We start from the raw sequence: 15,783 nt of genomic DNA on the forward strand, positions 1-15,783 counted from the left end.
GAGTCATTTTGCCTCCCCAGCGACTTCTCCCTGACCTGAATGGTGGTTTTGAGCAGTGACTGCAGTCTCTGGTTCAGTACATCTTCAGGCCGTGTGGTGTAAAGACATCATGAGAGTCTCATGGTGACTTTGAGACATGGGATTGCCACTGGCAATACTTCTTGGATGGAAGCAAGCCCAGGGTGGTGAAGACCAGAAACAATGTGAGTGAGAAGGATGCTGTGTGTTAGAAGGCAGCTAACCCAGCCTTGGGGCACTGGAATCTCCCTGATCGGGAGGTTGCTCACTCTGCAGCACCCCAGTGACTTCTGAACACCCACATCTAGTTCTCACAAACGACATTTCCCTGAGTGCAGAGATGTCTCTTAGAAGTCATTAGCTCAGAGACAGCCTCTGGGCTCCTGTCCCTGGATGTGGAGATGCTCCAGTTTCCAGCTACAATGAACTCTGGTGCCTCTTCTTTAACAAAATAAATCAACGGGTCTTTGCTTTTGTGAAGAAGAGGGGAAGTTGGGGGCCTTGGAGGGTCAACAAGGAGGAGACAGGGGAATATTGAGAAGAAAGCACATCTAAGCAACTGCTTCCAGTGAGGTCAGACGCCCAGCTCCCCTAGCCTCTGAAGTGCATTCCTTGAGTCTGTTTCTCTACTCCTTCTGCACGTGTGTGCTAAGACACTTCGGTCGTGTCCGACTCTTTGCAACCCTATGGACTGCAGCCTGCTAGCTCCTCTGTCCATGGGATTCTCCAGGCAAAGAATACTGGAGCGGTTTGCCTGTTACCTCCTCCAGGGGATCTTCCTGACCCAGGGATTAAACCCCTGTCTCTTATGTCTCCTGCACTGGCAGGCGGGATCTTTACCACTAGCGCCACCTGGGAAACTAGCCTTCAGAAGGGCTGCCCGACAACTTGTGCTTAGGTCTCTGCTCCCTTCCCTCCCTGTTTCCATGGCTTGTGAGTTGAAAGCTACTTCTCAGGTTAAGGTTTCTTAGGCACAGCTGGTGGGCTTATCCCTTGAGCAGGCGAGAGCGCCTCTACCAAATCCACAGATTGTGCTCGCAAACTCATCAGCTTACACCAGGCTTTTCTTCAGAGCTCTTTTTTTGTGTAAGGGTCTTAACAAGCAAATGCCCCAGATTACCCTAATCTTGCTGGGCCTCAGCATGGCTGCCTAGCAAGGCACTTCAGGCAAGTGCACCGTCTGTACTTAGATCATGAGAAAGTCTGTTTTGTTCGGTGATTTTTTTTTTTTTTGGTGACATCCCTAGTGGGATGTCCCTTCAAGGTCCTGAGCCCTCTACCATGTGAGAGAAAATTCTGTGACCAGTGGCGAAGCCCTCTGCTTTAGCCTTGTCAGTGCAAATTAGTTTTCAGTTCACAACTAAACTTCCAGAAGCATTTTTCTCTAAGGACAAGGTGAGATGTCTCATGATTTGAAGATGCTGGGGAGTAGACCTGGGATTGCCCTCCCCACCCCCAGTGGATCAGCTGCTAAAGAACTTGCTGGCTAATGCAGGAGACACAAGCAATTTTGGTTTGATCCCTGGGTCAGAAGATTCCCTGGAGGAGGGCATGGCAACCCATTCCAGTGTTCTTGCCTGGAAAATTCCATGGACAGAGGAGCCTGGTGGGCTACAGTCTGTAGGGTCGCAAAGAGTCAGAGACGACTGAGTGCCCAGGCACGCATGCACGCAGACATTGGAGAAGTGATGGTTTAGCTGGGAACTGACTGTGGTCCTTAATTCTGTAGGAAGAAAATAGCAGCCATGGAGGGTAAAGGACCAAGAGTGACAAGCGATCACACAGCGATCTGGGCACAGAACTGGTGTCTCCAGCCTCCTTTCTACTTCATCAGAAGTAGAAGCTGGTGGCCCTGGACAGGAAGGCAGCCTAGGAAGGTTGAGTGCCCACCCAGCTCCATGCCTGACCCCTCCCAGTCCACATCAGGTGGCCCCAGAGCTGATTCCTGGTGTCTGGGTCATCCCTGACTAGTGGTTCTCGAACCCCATTAGAAGTTTATTAAAATGCACCCTCAGGGGTTCCCCTGATGCTTGCAATGCAGGGAGCACAGGTCTGATCCCTGGTTGGGGCACTAAGATCCCACATGCCATGAAGCGAGGCTGAAAGATTAAAAAAAAAAAAAATTAAACACACCCATAGAAAGTCTGATTTGGCCAGCTGGGGAATTGGGGTTAGAAACCTGCATGCATAGCAAATCTCCAGGTGATTCCAAGGCAGGTGGTCCCTGAGTTATACTTGAGATCAGTATTTCAGAATAATGGTTAGTCTCAAACCTACCCCAGTCCACTGGATGATGGAGAAGAAGTGGCCTTTGCAGGCTGTGCAGAACAGAGGTGGTAACTTCCAATGCTGATGAGGGTCAAGTGGGGAATATGAGCTTAAAACACTAGAAGTTGGTGGAACTTGTGGAATATTGCTCTGCCTAAGAGCGTGGGAGGGAAAGAACTCAACATCTTGAAGGTGTGGCCTTCAAGTGTCAGTGCTCCCGCTTAACCAGCCCTGTAAGACTGGGGCATCCTCCCTAATGCCTCCTACTCTCCCTCCTCCTCTTTATTTTCTTGGGCTCCAAAATCACTGTGGATGGTGAACGCAGCCATGAAATTAAAAGACGCATGCTCCTTGGAAGAAATGCTATGACAAACCCAGACAGCATATTAAAAGATCGAGACATCATTTTGCCAACAAAGGTCTGTATAGTCAAAACTATGGTTTTTCCCAGTAGTCATGTATGAATTGAGGGTTGGACCATAGAAAAGGCAGACCACCAGAGAACTGATGCTTTCAAACTGTGGTGCTGGAGAAGACTCTTGAGAGTCCCGGTGACAGCAAGGAGATCCAACCAGCCAATCCTAAAGGAAATCAACCCTGAATATTCATTGGACAGACTGATGCTGAAGTTGAACTTCCAATACTTTGGCCACGCGATGCGAGAGCTGACTCATTGGAAAAAACCTAGATACTGGGGTCTTTTCCTCCTGACAAGAGCAGGAGGAGAAGGGAGCAATAGAGGATGAGATGGTTGATGGCATCACTGACTCAACAGATGTGAGTTTGAACAAACTCTGGGAGATAGTGAAGGACAGGGAAGCCTGGCATGCTGCAGTCCGTGGGGTCGCAAAGAGTTAGATACGACTGAGTGAGTGAACCACAGTACAACCTTTATATTAGATTTTACCTGGAAATACTTTTTGTACACTAAGCTGACCACTTGAAATTCATTCTATTCAGGGACAAAGCCATTCAATCAGGAAAACTTTTTTTTGTCATTGGAATGGAGATAAGAAGAGGATGTGGTTCATTCATTATTGAAGGAAAACATCTTTCTGTGAGATAGTAGAGATAAATGGTCACCTACACCAGGGAGGAATTCACCCTTTGTGTTTTAAAATCTGTTTTCACCAGGGACCCTATGTCTCCCAAGCCCTTACACTTCAGTCTTGATTTCTGATGTTCTGTTAGTCAGAAAAAATTTTAAGCACTCTCTCTTTCCTACCACCATCCTCTTGGGAAGGAAAAAAAGAGCATCATAGTAAATATCAATAGCATCAAAATGATCAAAAATGAAATTGACTCCCCAGATCATGACTGAGAAGGTCTTATGAATTTTGAATGCACAGATCGTGGCAATTCTAAGCGGATGGAGAAAGGACAGTAAAACATAGCCATGTTCTAAATTACCTGGACTTCACAAAAAATGAGAGTAGTCACTTAAATCATGCAAGAGATAGAGGTTGGGGCAGTGACTGAATTTGTCATTTTTCACTGAAATTACTATCTGGCTGCATAATCAAGCTGGGCTTTAAAAATGAATTGGGGCGGGGGATGGAAAATGAGCTGGGAAAGCAGGGAGACCGGGAGATGAATGGCCCAAGGTTTTAAATATTAAGGCCTATATTTATACAGCCCCTCCAACAGGAACGCTGCCTAGTGGGGGGAAGGAGAATGTGCTCAAGGCTGGCACATTATGTTGGTTTCTACTTCTGGAACTGTACCAGGAGAAAATTTTGTTTGGTTTGGATTTCCAGGGAGATGGGAAGTTGGTTTCCTGGTATCTGAGGGTAAAGCCTACCAATGCCACTGTTTCTCAGGGGTGTTTCTTTTTAACATAAAAGGAGCCAGCAGACACTTAGCCTCTTTAATGTAGGCCCTGCTACTCAAGGGAGGCTGACAAGTCAGCCTGCAGAGGAAGGGAACAGAACCATGACTCTCTCCTTCCTTTGTCAGGGCAGAGAAGGGAAGCAAACGCAATGAAGACGGCATCGCAATTACTGGGCTATCATAAATGATTTTTTAGGTTGGAAAAGGGATGAGAGCCTCCCTCCCAGGTTCTTCATATCTATGATGGCAATGGTTGGGGGAGTATCTGAATCCTACTAGCCTCCCTTCAGAGTACCCCACTCTGACTCACAGAGAAGTGCTCACAGCAGTCACGTGAAGGGGAGGGGCGGTGCTAATGATGTTGCCACGATGGCGGGAATGAGGGCAACGAGGCTCAGATGCTGTGAGTCCTGTTGGTGTCACCGGGTACTGACAGGATGTAGGGATGGCGTAATACTGGATATGGTGGTGACGGCAAGGATGGGGATCATCACGGCTGAGGGTGATGATCGAATTTTCTTATCTCACTTAGAAAGATTAGGAAGTCCTGACCAAGGGTCCATAGGACCTGGCCCTTACCTACCTTTCCTGCACAGTCTCTGCCACTTTCCTTTTCATTCACTCCATTCTGCCTCACTATTCTGCAAACCATCCTGAGAGTTCATCGAGACTCCCTCCCTTCCTTCATTCAGGTCACCCACACACAGAGGGTTTCATGGGCCAACCCTCCTGGAGACGGCCTCTCCATGACTCTCTTCCCTTCTTTTATTTTATTCCATAAGATGGTACAGAAAATCCCAAACGAACTTTTTGGCCAACCCAATACTTTCTAGTACTGAACAATTTCTGATATTTGCCCTCCCACTTGAATATGTAAGCACCATCAGAGCGGACTTCATTTTAGTTCGTCTTCTACGCATAGATGCCAGCACAGCTCTCTACACCCAGTGGACACCTGCTAAGCATCTGTCAGCTGGATGTGTGCATGGTGGGATGTGTGCATGGTGGGATGTGTGCATGGTGGGATGGGTGCTGGTGATGCTGCTGCGGGGTGATACGGACTCACTGTCACATCTCTCCTGAAGCGCCTACTTGAGGTCCACGCCCCCAAAGCCAGAGGGCAGTGAAGCAGTGAGATGGGGCCTTGTTTAGGCCAACTCAGTCCCACCTCCTACCCAGATAATTTTACCACATTTTTGCTGGAGACACCTAAGCTCTGAGATTCCTGAACCCACACACCTCCCCATCTGAAGGCAACACTCAGGCCGTAACTCCCAGTCGGGAGACATTCCAGGTCTAACATTGAGATCTCCCAAGCATGGTCATGCAGCTCCTTATCTGGGGAGATTGCCCACTATACCTATGACCCCCCAACCTGAAAAGATCTGGCCTCCTTTCTTGCTGGGGAGACTCACATGCGCTTCAGTTTCTTGTACTGGGTGAAGGCTCCAGCAGGAATGGATTTGATGGAATTCTGTTCCAGGCGTCTGAGAAACAGAGCAGAGAAGAGTCAATTAACCATTTATTAATCAACAAGTGGTTGCCGGGGCCTTGAGGACAGGATGGTTTCCCCCATCAACAGCACACATTCTTGGACAAGAGAGACTCGGTAAACACTGTCCAAAAGCCAGAGATTCATGTTCTGGTGTCTGGGGGTGCCCAGCCCAGTGTCTAACTCCCCTGGGAGAAAGCTAGAAGAGATGACTTCTTGAGCATATTTGGTTCTTGCTGATGACAAGTTGTCTTTGGGAAGCAGTTGTCATCTTCAGGAAATGTTGTAGGAAGCAACCAGAGGGCTGAAAAAGCCAAAGCGATAAAGAGAAGGATGAGCAAAGAGAGATGGACAGATAGCATTGCCTGTCTATCCTGGAAGCAAGTCACCATTCAGTCAAAACCTCAAGTACCCTGCTGCTGGCGTGCTGCACAGGCAGACATGACCAAAGCTGACTTCATTTCCGGGCTTTTCTTTTCTTAATGGAGGTATAATTGACATAGAACTTAATATTAATTTCAGGTGTACAACCTAATGATCCAGTATTTGTTTATGGGTTTTTAACTGGCTGTTCTCACATGATGGAGTCTACAAGTCTTGAAGCTTCCAGCCTGACATTCATCAAAATGGCTCCTTGACATCTGGAGGGCCCCAGGGGCCCAGAATGGACCACTCCCCTGGGGCTGCCGCTGCAGTCTGTGGCTTTAGTGTCTTACAGATTTGCTGAAATGCTTCCTCCTCTATTACTCCAGAAAGAACAAGAGAAGCTGCAGGCTCAGGGCCCACAGCTTCCTCAGAAGAGAAGGAGCGTGGGGTGTGAGCACGCTTCTCCGTTCTTTACTCTTTCATCTCTCAAATGACTTCCCGTCACCAAGAACAGGTGTGGTGGGAAACGGGCATGAGTGGGAGGCAGGGCCCTCTATTAGAGGTGATGAATGAGGGCCTGGCCCAGGATGAGGGCTCAGCATCTCCTCCTCATCCATCTCCCGTCTCTCCGAGGTGCGGATCTTTTCATCACCTCCTCATTTGGCATGGATGAGCCCCATACCCTTTGCTGGGAAGACACACAAAAAGATGTGTGTGTGTGGAGGGGAGGGCTGGGGGAAGCAGAAGGAAGAGACAGGAGGAGCTGGCTCCCTTGGAGGCGATATCCAGAGGAGGCACATTTCTGGCTGGGATGAAGCCATTCATCTTGAAGAGTAATCCCCACTGCAGAAAAGGGGAGACAGGCATATTAATTTGTGCCCCTGCAATCTCGTCTTCATTGAGGGAAAGAGAGTATTTGTTACTGGAACCACTAATGGAGCAGTTTGCCAGCAATTTTCCCATTTCAAACAACATCTTAGCTGCTAATGTGGAATGGTTTGTCAGGCCTACCCATAACACAGACAAATCACTCTCTAGGCGGAAGGAATGGGGTGAGGGGTGGGGGGGAGAATGAGGAAGGGTGGGTGAGAGGAGAGAGGAACATCAGGACAGATCATTCCTGGCTGCCAGATGAATCGAGTCTACAAATGAGACTGCCACAGTCTATTAAGTGAGCCTTTGTGGGGCTGGAGCGGGCGGGGGTGTGCTCTGCTGGGCGCGTGGGCACAGGATGGCTGGACAGGGGCCTGGTTGGCTCACGGTGAGCCAAAAAGCATGCCACGAGGTTGCAGAGGCTGAGAGCTATGGGATACAGCCCCCCACAGAGGCAGCAGATCTGGGCAGGCTGCCTTGACTGAGAGGGTCCAAGGACATTCTCATTTTCCAGCTGAGCAGAGTTTAGGAATTTCTCAGCCAAGGCAGCAGCTCTGTGGACCATTAGGGTGGCCAGTCGGGTAGCAAATGCTCTCCAGGAATCCTGGGATTCACCTGCCACTCTGGCAGGGGGCTGAGGGCTGGAGGAGGCCTCTGGAGAGAACCACTTGCTGTAACGATGGCAACCCCTTCCACTCCTGCAAGAAGACCCACTGCTCCTGGCTCAGGCCAGGAGCACATGCAAGTCAGGTCAGCCAGCTGCCCGCGCAGAGCGTAAGAAATAACATCCACCTTAGTGAGGGGTGCCAGAGCTAAGGGAGGGGTGAGTCAGGGAGTAGGAGGTGATAGTGACATCCATCCCCAGGAGTTTAATCATGTGGTGACAGAGACGAGCCCAAGATGGCCCATCACAGAACCAGATTTTATTGCTAATGTAACAAGAAGAGCTGTCCTTTATGGAATCCAGTTGATTTATGTCTGTTTCTCTCTCTGAGTCCTTACACTGTGGAGGCAAGCTGTGTTGGTCCTATTTTGTGGATGAGGAAAATAAAGCCTACAGGGACCCAATAGCCTATCCAAAGCAGCTTTAAGTGGCAGAGATGGCATCTTTCTTTTTCTACCCAGTGGATGCTCTGCCTTCTCTGAAAACATGGAGAAACTGAGGCCCAGGGACTAAGGTAGCTTTCCCAAAGTCCCAGAAAAGTTTAAGGGATGAGGATTCCAGTTCTCATTCAGAGACATCATGTACCCTCTGAAGTAGGTATTTTGTAAAAAAGGCTGCAGAAGTTGAGAGAAGGTGGAATATAGATGTGTGTGTGTGTGTGTGTGTGTGTTTGGGGTTTCCCTGGTGGCTCAAATGGTAAAGAATCCACCTGTAATGTAGGAGACCTGAGTTGGATCCTTGGGTTGGGAAAAGTATATATGTATGTAGATATATATATATATGTATATGTATGTGTGTGTGTGTATTTATAAAATGTATGCAGAGGGCAAAGGTGTGACTTTGAACAAAGAACAAAGAATTCTGATCTTAGGCTGTCAAGTTAACCCTGGCTGGGACGTTGCTGTGTATCTTGTACTCTTAGCCCTTGTACACTCTGGGCTTTTATCTCTGCAGTCTCTCTGCCTGTTACGCTGCTGTGGGTACCAGCTGGACATCCAACCCCTTATAGAGTGCCAAGGCCAGGACATGATGTGGGTTAGCCTTGCCTCAGCGGACTGCAGAGTTGGTCAGTATACTTCAAATGTGAAGTTAAAGCCAGGGTGAGAATGATAACAACAACAAGAGCTAATATGTATCAGCCTGTACTTGTTAAGTCGGGAATTGGGCTAAGAGCTTTGCACAGGTTTGTCTAAATACTTACACCTCCTGGAGGCAGGTCCTATTCCTTATCACTGTTCCCACTTTAAACATGAGAACATCGAGGCTCAGAGAGTTTAAGTCACTAGTGCAAGTTCACAAAGCCAGGAAAAGCTATAGCTGGGACTGAGACTCACGTTCATCCAGTTGGCAAGCCCGCACTCTCAGTCACCAAGCTTTGCTGAACACCATTTGCAGCCGAGGCATCGCCATTCCTTTAGTACTGCCTGCTCATCCTCAGGAAAATGGCCCCTCGGTCACGGGTGGAAGTCTGGGGTGTGCATGTGCCCCACGGCCACAGGCTCTACATGGTAGGTGCCCTCTGGTGGGTTTTACACAGCTTGGAGCAAGCATGCAAAGATCCATGCTTCTGTGACAAAAATTCAGTGTGAAGGACAAAAAGAAGCATGGACATCAGCAAAAACTGTCACATTTGGGATGCATCTGAAGCCAGCAGCTGTCTTCAGTCTCTCTTAACTGGCATGTGTGTCTTTCTTTGGCAAACATTCTTCAGGCTGCAAACTGATTTAATAGAACTAGCATAAAAACAAACATACAAATCAAACATCTGAGCATCTTCCGGCACCAGAAACAATGGGAACATCTGATGGGGATTTCAGCCATTTGTGCGCTGTATTGATTTGCCCTAGTTCCTCGGTGCTTCCTTAATGATCTGTCATTTGCAAACACTCAGCTGAGCACAATACATTTCTAGCAACACAGAAGTCAACGTGATGCCAGAGGGATTGGCAGGGACACAGCCAGAGCAGGACCATGGCAGCAAGTCACCTGATAAAGAGGTGTTGGAAGTGGGTTAGAACATTGGCTGCAATGATGATGGACATCTACCATCTACTGAGGGCCTGCTGTACACCAGACACTGTCCTCTGCACACTGGCTCGTTTGATTCCTGCAACAGTACTATAAAGCAAGTAGTGTTACTAAAACGGAAACAGCATGGGACTTCCCTGGTGGTCCAGTGGTTAAGAATCTGCCTTGTAATGCCGGGGGATGCGGGTTTTACCCCCAGTTGGGGAACTAAGATCCCACGTGCCCCAGAGCAACCAAGCCTGCACGCCCCAACCAGTGAGCCCATGTGTCATAATGAAAGACCTTGCATGTCACAACCAAGGTCCAGTGAAGCCAAAGAAATAAATTAAATAGATATTAAAAAATAACAACAAAGATGAAGCATGTGGGCATATGTGGCATGAGTCATTCCTAACCAGCTCTGCAGAGTTCGCGGCTTTGCCTTCAGAAAACAGAGGTGCCTACACAGGGTCAGGTTTGCTCTTATGATAAGATGCGTATTCTCAGATGCCGCTAACAGAGAAACCTTTGTCATCAACTCTGAAAAAAAATGAGAACTTGAAACTAAAGCGTTCTATCATGTCACACACGTGACACGAGAATCAGCTTTTCCCTTTCAGATTCCATTTAGTAGTTTTCAAACATTGTGCTGATTTTCCACACAAGTATGCTATTTAACCCTCATGGGGAATCCCTAGTAGGGATGATGAGCCCCACTTTGCAAAGATGGGAACTGAGTGAAACATGAGCTGTTAAGTGTGCGTGTGTGCTAAGTCGCATAGTTGTGTCTGACTTTCTGTGACCCCATGGACTGTAGCCCTGCAGGCTCCTCTGTCCACGGGATTTCCCAGGCAAGAGTACCGGTTGCCATTTTCTCCCCCAGGGATCTTCCCAACCCAGGAATTAAACCCGCATCTCCTGCATCTTCTTGCTTTGGCAGGTGGATTCTTTACCACTGAGCCACCTGAGAAGCCCTAAGCTGTTAAGACAGGTACCCAAAGAGCCAGAAGCAAGATTCAAACCCCAGGACTGGACTTCATTCATGGTCCAGTGGTTGAGAATCTGCCTGCCAATGCAGGGGATCCAGGCTCAATCCCCGGTCTGGGAAGCTTCCACATGCAAAGAAGCAACTAAGCCTGTGTGCTGAAAACATTGACCCCTCACTCTAGAGCCCTCTAGCCACAGCTACTAAGCCCATGTGCTACAACTACTGAAGCCCATGTTCCTTGAAGCCCATGCTCTGCAACAAGAGAAGCCGCCACAATGAAAAGCCTGCACACCACAACTAGAGAGTTAGCACCTGCTTGCTGCAACTAGAGAAAGTCCTTGAAAAGCAACGAAGACCCAGCACATCCAAATATAAATAAGTAAGTCAGTTCAGTTCAGTCGCTCAGTCGTGACCGACTCTGAGACCCCATGAATCGCAGCACGCCAGGCCTCCCTGTCCATCACCAACTCCCGGAGTTCACTCAGACTCGCGTCTAAAATAAAAAACACCCCGGGGCTATTGATCTCAAGGCTCAGTTCTTAATTATTCTGCTGTCTGACGGGCTTCCCCTTTACTCCGCCTGTCCCCACCCACCCCATCCCCCTCCTTCCACATGACAGTCCCCCAGAAACCCAGTGTCCTCAGAACGTTGTAAGAATCCCAGATGTTGGTGATACCCAGAGTCCTCCAACCCTTTTGTTCTGCTGGGTGCTTTTTTTTTTTTTTTTAATTTCTCTAAAAAACTCCCTGGTGACCAGTGTCATAGGCGCACACTTGCTTTGTTAAGCAGATAAACCATTGTTTATCTCTCCACTGCAGATAGACAATAGGGCTGAGGTGAGGCCAGGTGGAAAATGGGGCTACCTTTCTCCCTAGATGCTCTGATTTATGAGTTGGCATCTAAGTCCATCCACAACCTTTCTCTGGGCTTGGTGGTAAAATAATCTGCCTGCAAATGCAGGAGAAATGGGTTTGACCCCTGGGTTGGAAAGATCTCCCAGAGAAGGAAATGGCAACCACTCTAGCATTCTTGCCTGGAAAATCCCATGGACAGAGGAGCCTGGCAGGCTACAGTCCGTGGGGTTGCAAAGAATTGGATGTGACTTAGCAACTAAACAACAATAACCTTTCTTGAGAAGCTAAATTTATTTGTTAGAACTGAGGACATGAGACAGGGATGACACTAAGTGGGGTAAAAGAGTGAAAATGGAAGGAGATGGGACAGAGACGAAGAAGGAGCTCTAGGTACGGACAGTCCCTCTCAAGCCTTGAGGACCTGGGAGGGTGGAATGAGGACCACAGACCAGAAGACAGTGTGGGCCTCTCGCTCTTCCCAGAATCATCCCTGCTGGAGGCTGGAGCGGGTTCAGAGAAACGACAGGGAGCAGCAAGAACTGTGCTGCTGGTGGGAGCTCAGTTTCGAGGAAAATCTGCAGTGAACTGTCTCACTGTGGGTTCTCTGAAAGAAAGCTATTTTTAGAGGAATTGGCTTTGCTGTGTGGGGAGACCAGCGCACTCTGTGAACTGCTCTGGCTTTGAAAAACAACCTGAAAGAGTCTGCCAGGTTGCTCTGCATGAGAGACAGCCCTTCCGTCCCCCAAATGTTGGGGAGTGCAGATCCCTCTCAAGGCTTAAGAGCATCCTGACCAGCTCAAGACCAGGCAGATAGGGAACAGAGAACTGGATGTAGTGCAAATTATCCCTAAGGAGAAGGAGATATCTGGGTTATACCAGTGGCCAAGGACATAAGATGGAATTTTTTTAAACATTTATTTGGCTATGCCAAGGTCTCAGTTGCAGCATGTGGGATCTAGTTCCCTGACCAGGGATTGAACCCAGGCTGCCTACTTTGGGAGCACAGAGTCTTAGCCACTGAACCACCAGGGAAGTTCTGAAGGGAAATTCTTGATGGTAACAAGAGAAGTCACATTCAGATGCCTTGGGATGATAAATCAGACACTTCCTGTGCATCTTGGGATGCATGTTATGATGTCTACGCTCTGCTCCTTCTTTCCCACCTTTCGACCTCTTCCATCTTCTGGTCTCTCATTGATTAAGAATATGAATTTTAACTGCTCTAAAGACAGGTCAACACATAGATCTCCAGCAATAGGCTTTGTTGCCTCAAGGAACAAACAGGTTTCCTCTGCAAAGTTCTCTCAGTATCCAATCAGAGAGCCTTGCCTCAACTGCTTTGATATCTCGGCTTCATTTTATCATGAGGAGAATGAGGGAAGCATAGCAAGAGAAGTCCCAGGCAATCTGTCTGGTGGGCCATGGGTGCCGGGTTAGCAGGGGCAGCCTTATTTCCATGTCTGCATATATTTGCATGAAAATGAGCTACTGCCAGCCTCAATTCATAATGCAAGTGGCTAGCCTAGTTTTTTAACCTATTCTCTCTACCATAATCTTCAAAGAACTGAACGAGCTTTAGGGAGGGATATAACGCAGGTAATTCCAGCTCCTGTGATGTGGTTCCCAACCTCTCTTACCAGGCCTAAGATAAACGTGGTGGGAGGAGTAGCTGCAGTCATAGCAAAATCATACCAGTCACTGCTAATACGGTGTATCTCGTGTGCCAGACCCAGTGCTAAGCATGCGACAGCATATATTCATCTAACTTTCACATGAACCATTAAGAAGTTACCACTAGCCTCTACATTTTCAGTTGAGTAAACCAAGGTGCAGGAATGTTATTTGTCAATGGTTAAAAGGCAGGGAAGAGCTAAAATGTGGGTCTGTCTGAATCCACAGTCTACAGTCTGAAGACCATGCTTGTTTGTGGCTGCTTATTTTTAGAGGTACTCTAGCTAAGCTGGCCATTCCCAGGTTTCTAGATTCAATGGGCTAGCTGGTTTAGCCTACGAACAGGCGAATTTGATCCAGATGACCATTACATCTACTACTGTGGGCAAGAATCCCTTAGAAGAAATGGAGTAGCCCTCAATCAACAACCCAACATGCAGTACTTGTGTGTAATCTCAAAAATGTCAAAACGATCTCTGTTCGTTCCCAAGGCAAACCATTCAATATCACAGTAATCCAAGCCTATGCCCCAACCACTAATGTTGAAGACGCTGAAGTTGAATGATTCTATGATGACCTACAAAACCTTCTAGAACTAACACCAAAATAAGATGTCCTTTTCATCATAGGGGACTGGAATGCAAAGTAGGAAGTCAAGAGATACATGGAGCACCAGACAAGTTTGGCCTCAGAGTACAAAATCAAGCAAGGCAAAGGCTAACCGAGTTTTGCCAAAAGAACACACCAGTCATAGCAAACATGATCTTCCAACCACACATGAGATGATTCTACACATGGACATCACCAGATGGTCAATACCAAAATCAGGTTGACTATATCCTTTTCAGCCAGCCGAAGATGGAGAAGCTCTATACGGTCAGCAAAAACAAGACCAGGAGCTGACTGTGGCTCAGATCATGAACTCCTTATTGCCAAATTCAGACTTAAATTGAAGAAAGTGGGGAGAACCACTAGGCCATTCAGGTATGATCTAAATCAAATCCCTTATGATTATACAGTGGAAGTAAAGGTAGATTCAAGGGATTAGATCTGATAGAGTGCCAAAAGAATTATGGATGGAGGTTCATAACATTGTATAAGAGGTGGTAATTAAAACCATCCCCAAGGAAAAAAAATGCAAAAAAACAAAATGGCTGTCTGAGGAGGCCTTACAAACAGTTAAAAAGAGAAGCTAAAGGCAAAGGAGAAAAGGAAAAATGTATCCATCTGAATGCAAAGTTCCAAAGAATAGCAAGGAGAGATAAGAAACCCTTCCTAAGTGATCAATGCAAAGAAACAGAGGAAAACAATAGAATCGGAAGGACTAGAGATCTCTTCAAGAAAATTAGAGATACCAAAGGAACATTTCGTGCAAAGATGGGCTTATAAAGGACAGAAATGGTATGGACCTAACAGAAGCAGAAGATATTAAGAAGAGGTGGCAAGAACATAGAAGAACTGTACAAAATAGATCTTAATGACCCAGATAACTACAATGGTGTGATCACTAACCTAGAACCAGATATCCTGCAGTGCAAAGTCAAGTGGGCCTTAGGAAGCATCATTATGAACAAAGCTAGTGGAGGTGATGGAATTCCAGTTGAGCTATTTCAAATCCTAACAGATGATGCTGTGAAAGTGCTGCACTCAATATGCCAGCAAATTTGGAAAACTCAGCAGTGGCCACAGGACTGGAAAAGGTCAGTTTTCATTCCAATCCCAAAGAAAGGCAATGCCAAAGAATGCTCAAACTACCGCACAATTGCACTCATCTCTCATGCTAGCAAAGTAATGCTCAAAATTCTCCAACCTAGCCTTCAACAGTACATGAACTGAGAACTTCCAGATGTTCAAGGTGGATTTAGAAAAGGCAGAGGAACCAGAGATCAAATTGCCAAAATTCGTTGGCTCATAGAAAAAGCAAGAGAGTTCCAGAAAAAAACATCTATTTCTGCTTCATTAACTACGCTAAAGCCTTTGTCTGTGTGGATCACAACAAACTGTGGAAAATTCTTAAAGAGATGGAAAACTAGACAACCTTGAGAAATCTGTACGGAGGTCAAGAAGCAACAGTTAGAACTGGTCATGGAACAATAGACTGGTTCCAAATTGGGAAAGGAGTACATCAAGGCTGTATACTATCACCCTGCTTATTTAAGTTATATGCAGAGTACATCATGAGAAATGCTGGGTTGGATGAAGCCCAAGCTGGAATCAAGATTTCCAAGAGAAATATCAGTAACTTCAGATATGCGGATGACACCACCCTAATGGCAAAAAGCAAAGAGGAACTAAAGAGTCTCTTAATGAAAGTGAAAGAGGAGAGTGAAAAAGCTGGCTTAAAACTCAACATTCAAAAAATGAAGATCACGGCATCTGGTTCCATCATTTCATGGCAAGTAGATGGAGAAACAACAGAAACACTGATAGACTTTATTTTCTTGGGCCCCAAAATCATCGCAGATGGTGACTGCAGCCATGAAATTAAAAGACACTTGCTCCTTGGAAGAAAAGCTATGACCAACCTAGACAGCATATTAAAAAGTAAAGCCAATACTTTGCCAATAAAGGTCCATCTAGTCAAAGCTATGGTTTTTCCAGTAGTCATGTATGGATCTGAGAGTTGGACCATAAAAAAAGTGAGTGCCAAAGAACTGATGCTTTTGAACTATGGTGTTGGAGAAGACTGTTGAGAGTCTCTTGGACAGCAAGGAGATCAAACAAGTCAATCCTAAATGATATCAGCTCTGA

The 15,783-nt window shown here is 46.9% G+C and overlaps 1 protein-coding gene across 2 annotated transcripts in view; it reads right to left on the bottom strand.

Annotated features, from left to right (window-relative positions):
* The window catches only part of SLIT3 (slit guidance ligand 3), a 722,678-nt gene that overhangs the window by 134,961 nt on the left and 571,934 nt on the right, over positions 1-15,783 (bottom strand). For both annotated transcript variants that reach the window (XM_068990416.1, XM_068990417.1), the window contains exon 10: positions 5,532-5,603. In XM_068990416.1, the coding sequence (XP_068846517.1) occupies positions 5,532-5,603 (72 nt within the window). The remainder of the gene's footprint in view (positions 1-5,531; positions 5,604-15,783) is intronic.

This window comes from Capricornis sumatraensis, chromosome 18 (genome assembly GCF_032405125.1).
Source record: "Capricornis sumatraensis isolate serow.1 chromosome 18, serow.2, whole genome shotgun sequence".
Classification (NCBI taxonomy): Eukaryota; Metazoa; Chordata; class Mammalia; order Artiodactyla; family Bovidae; genus Capricornis; species Capricornis sumatraensis.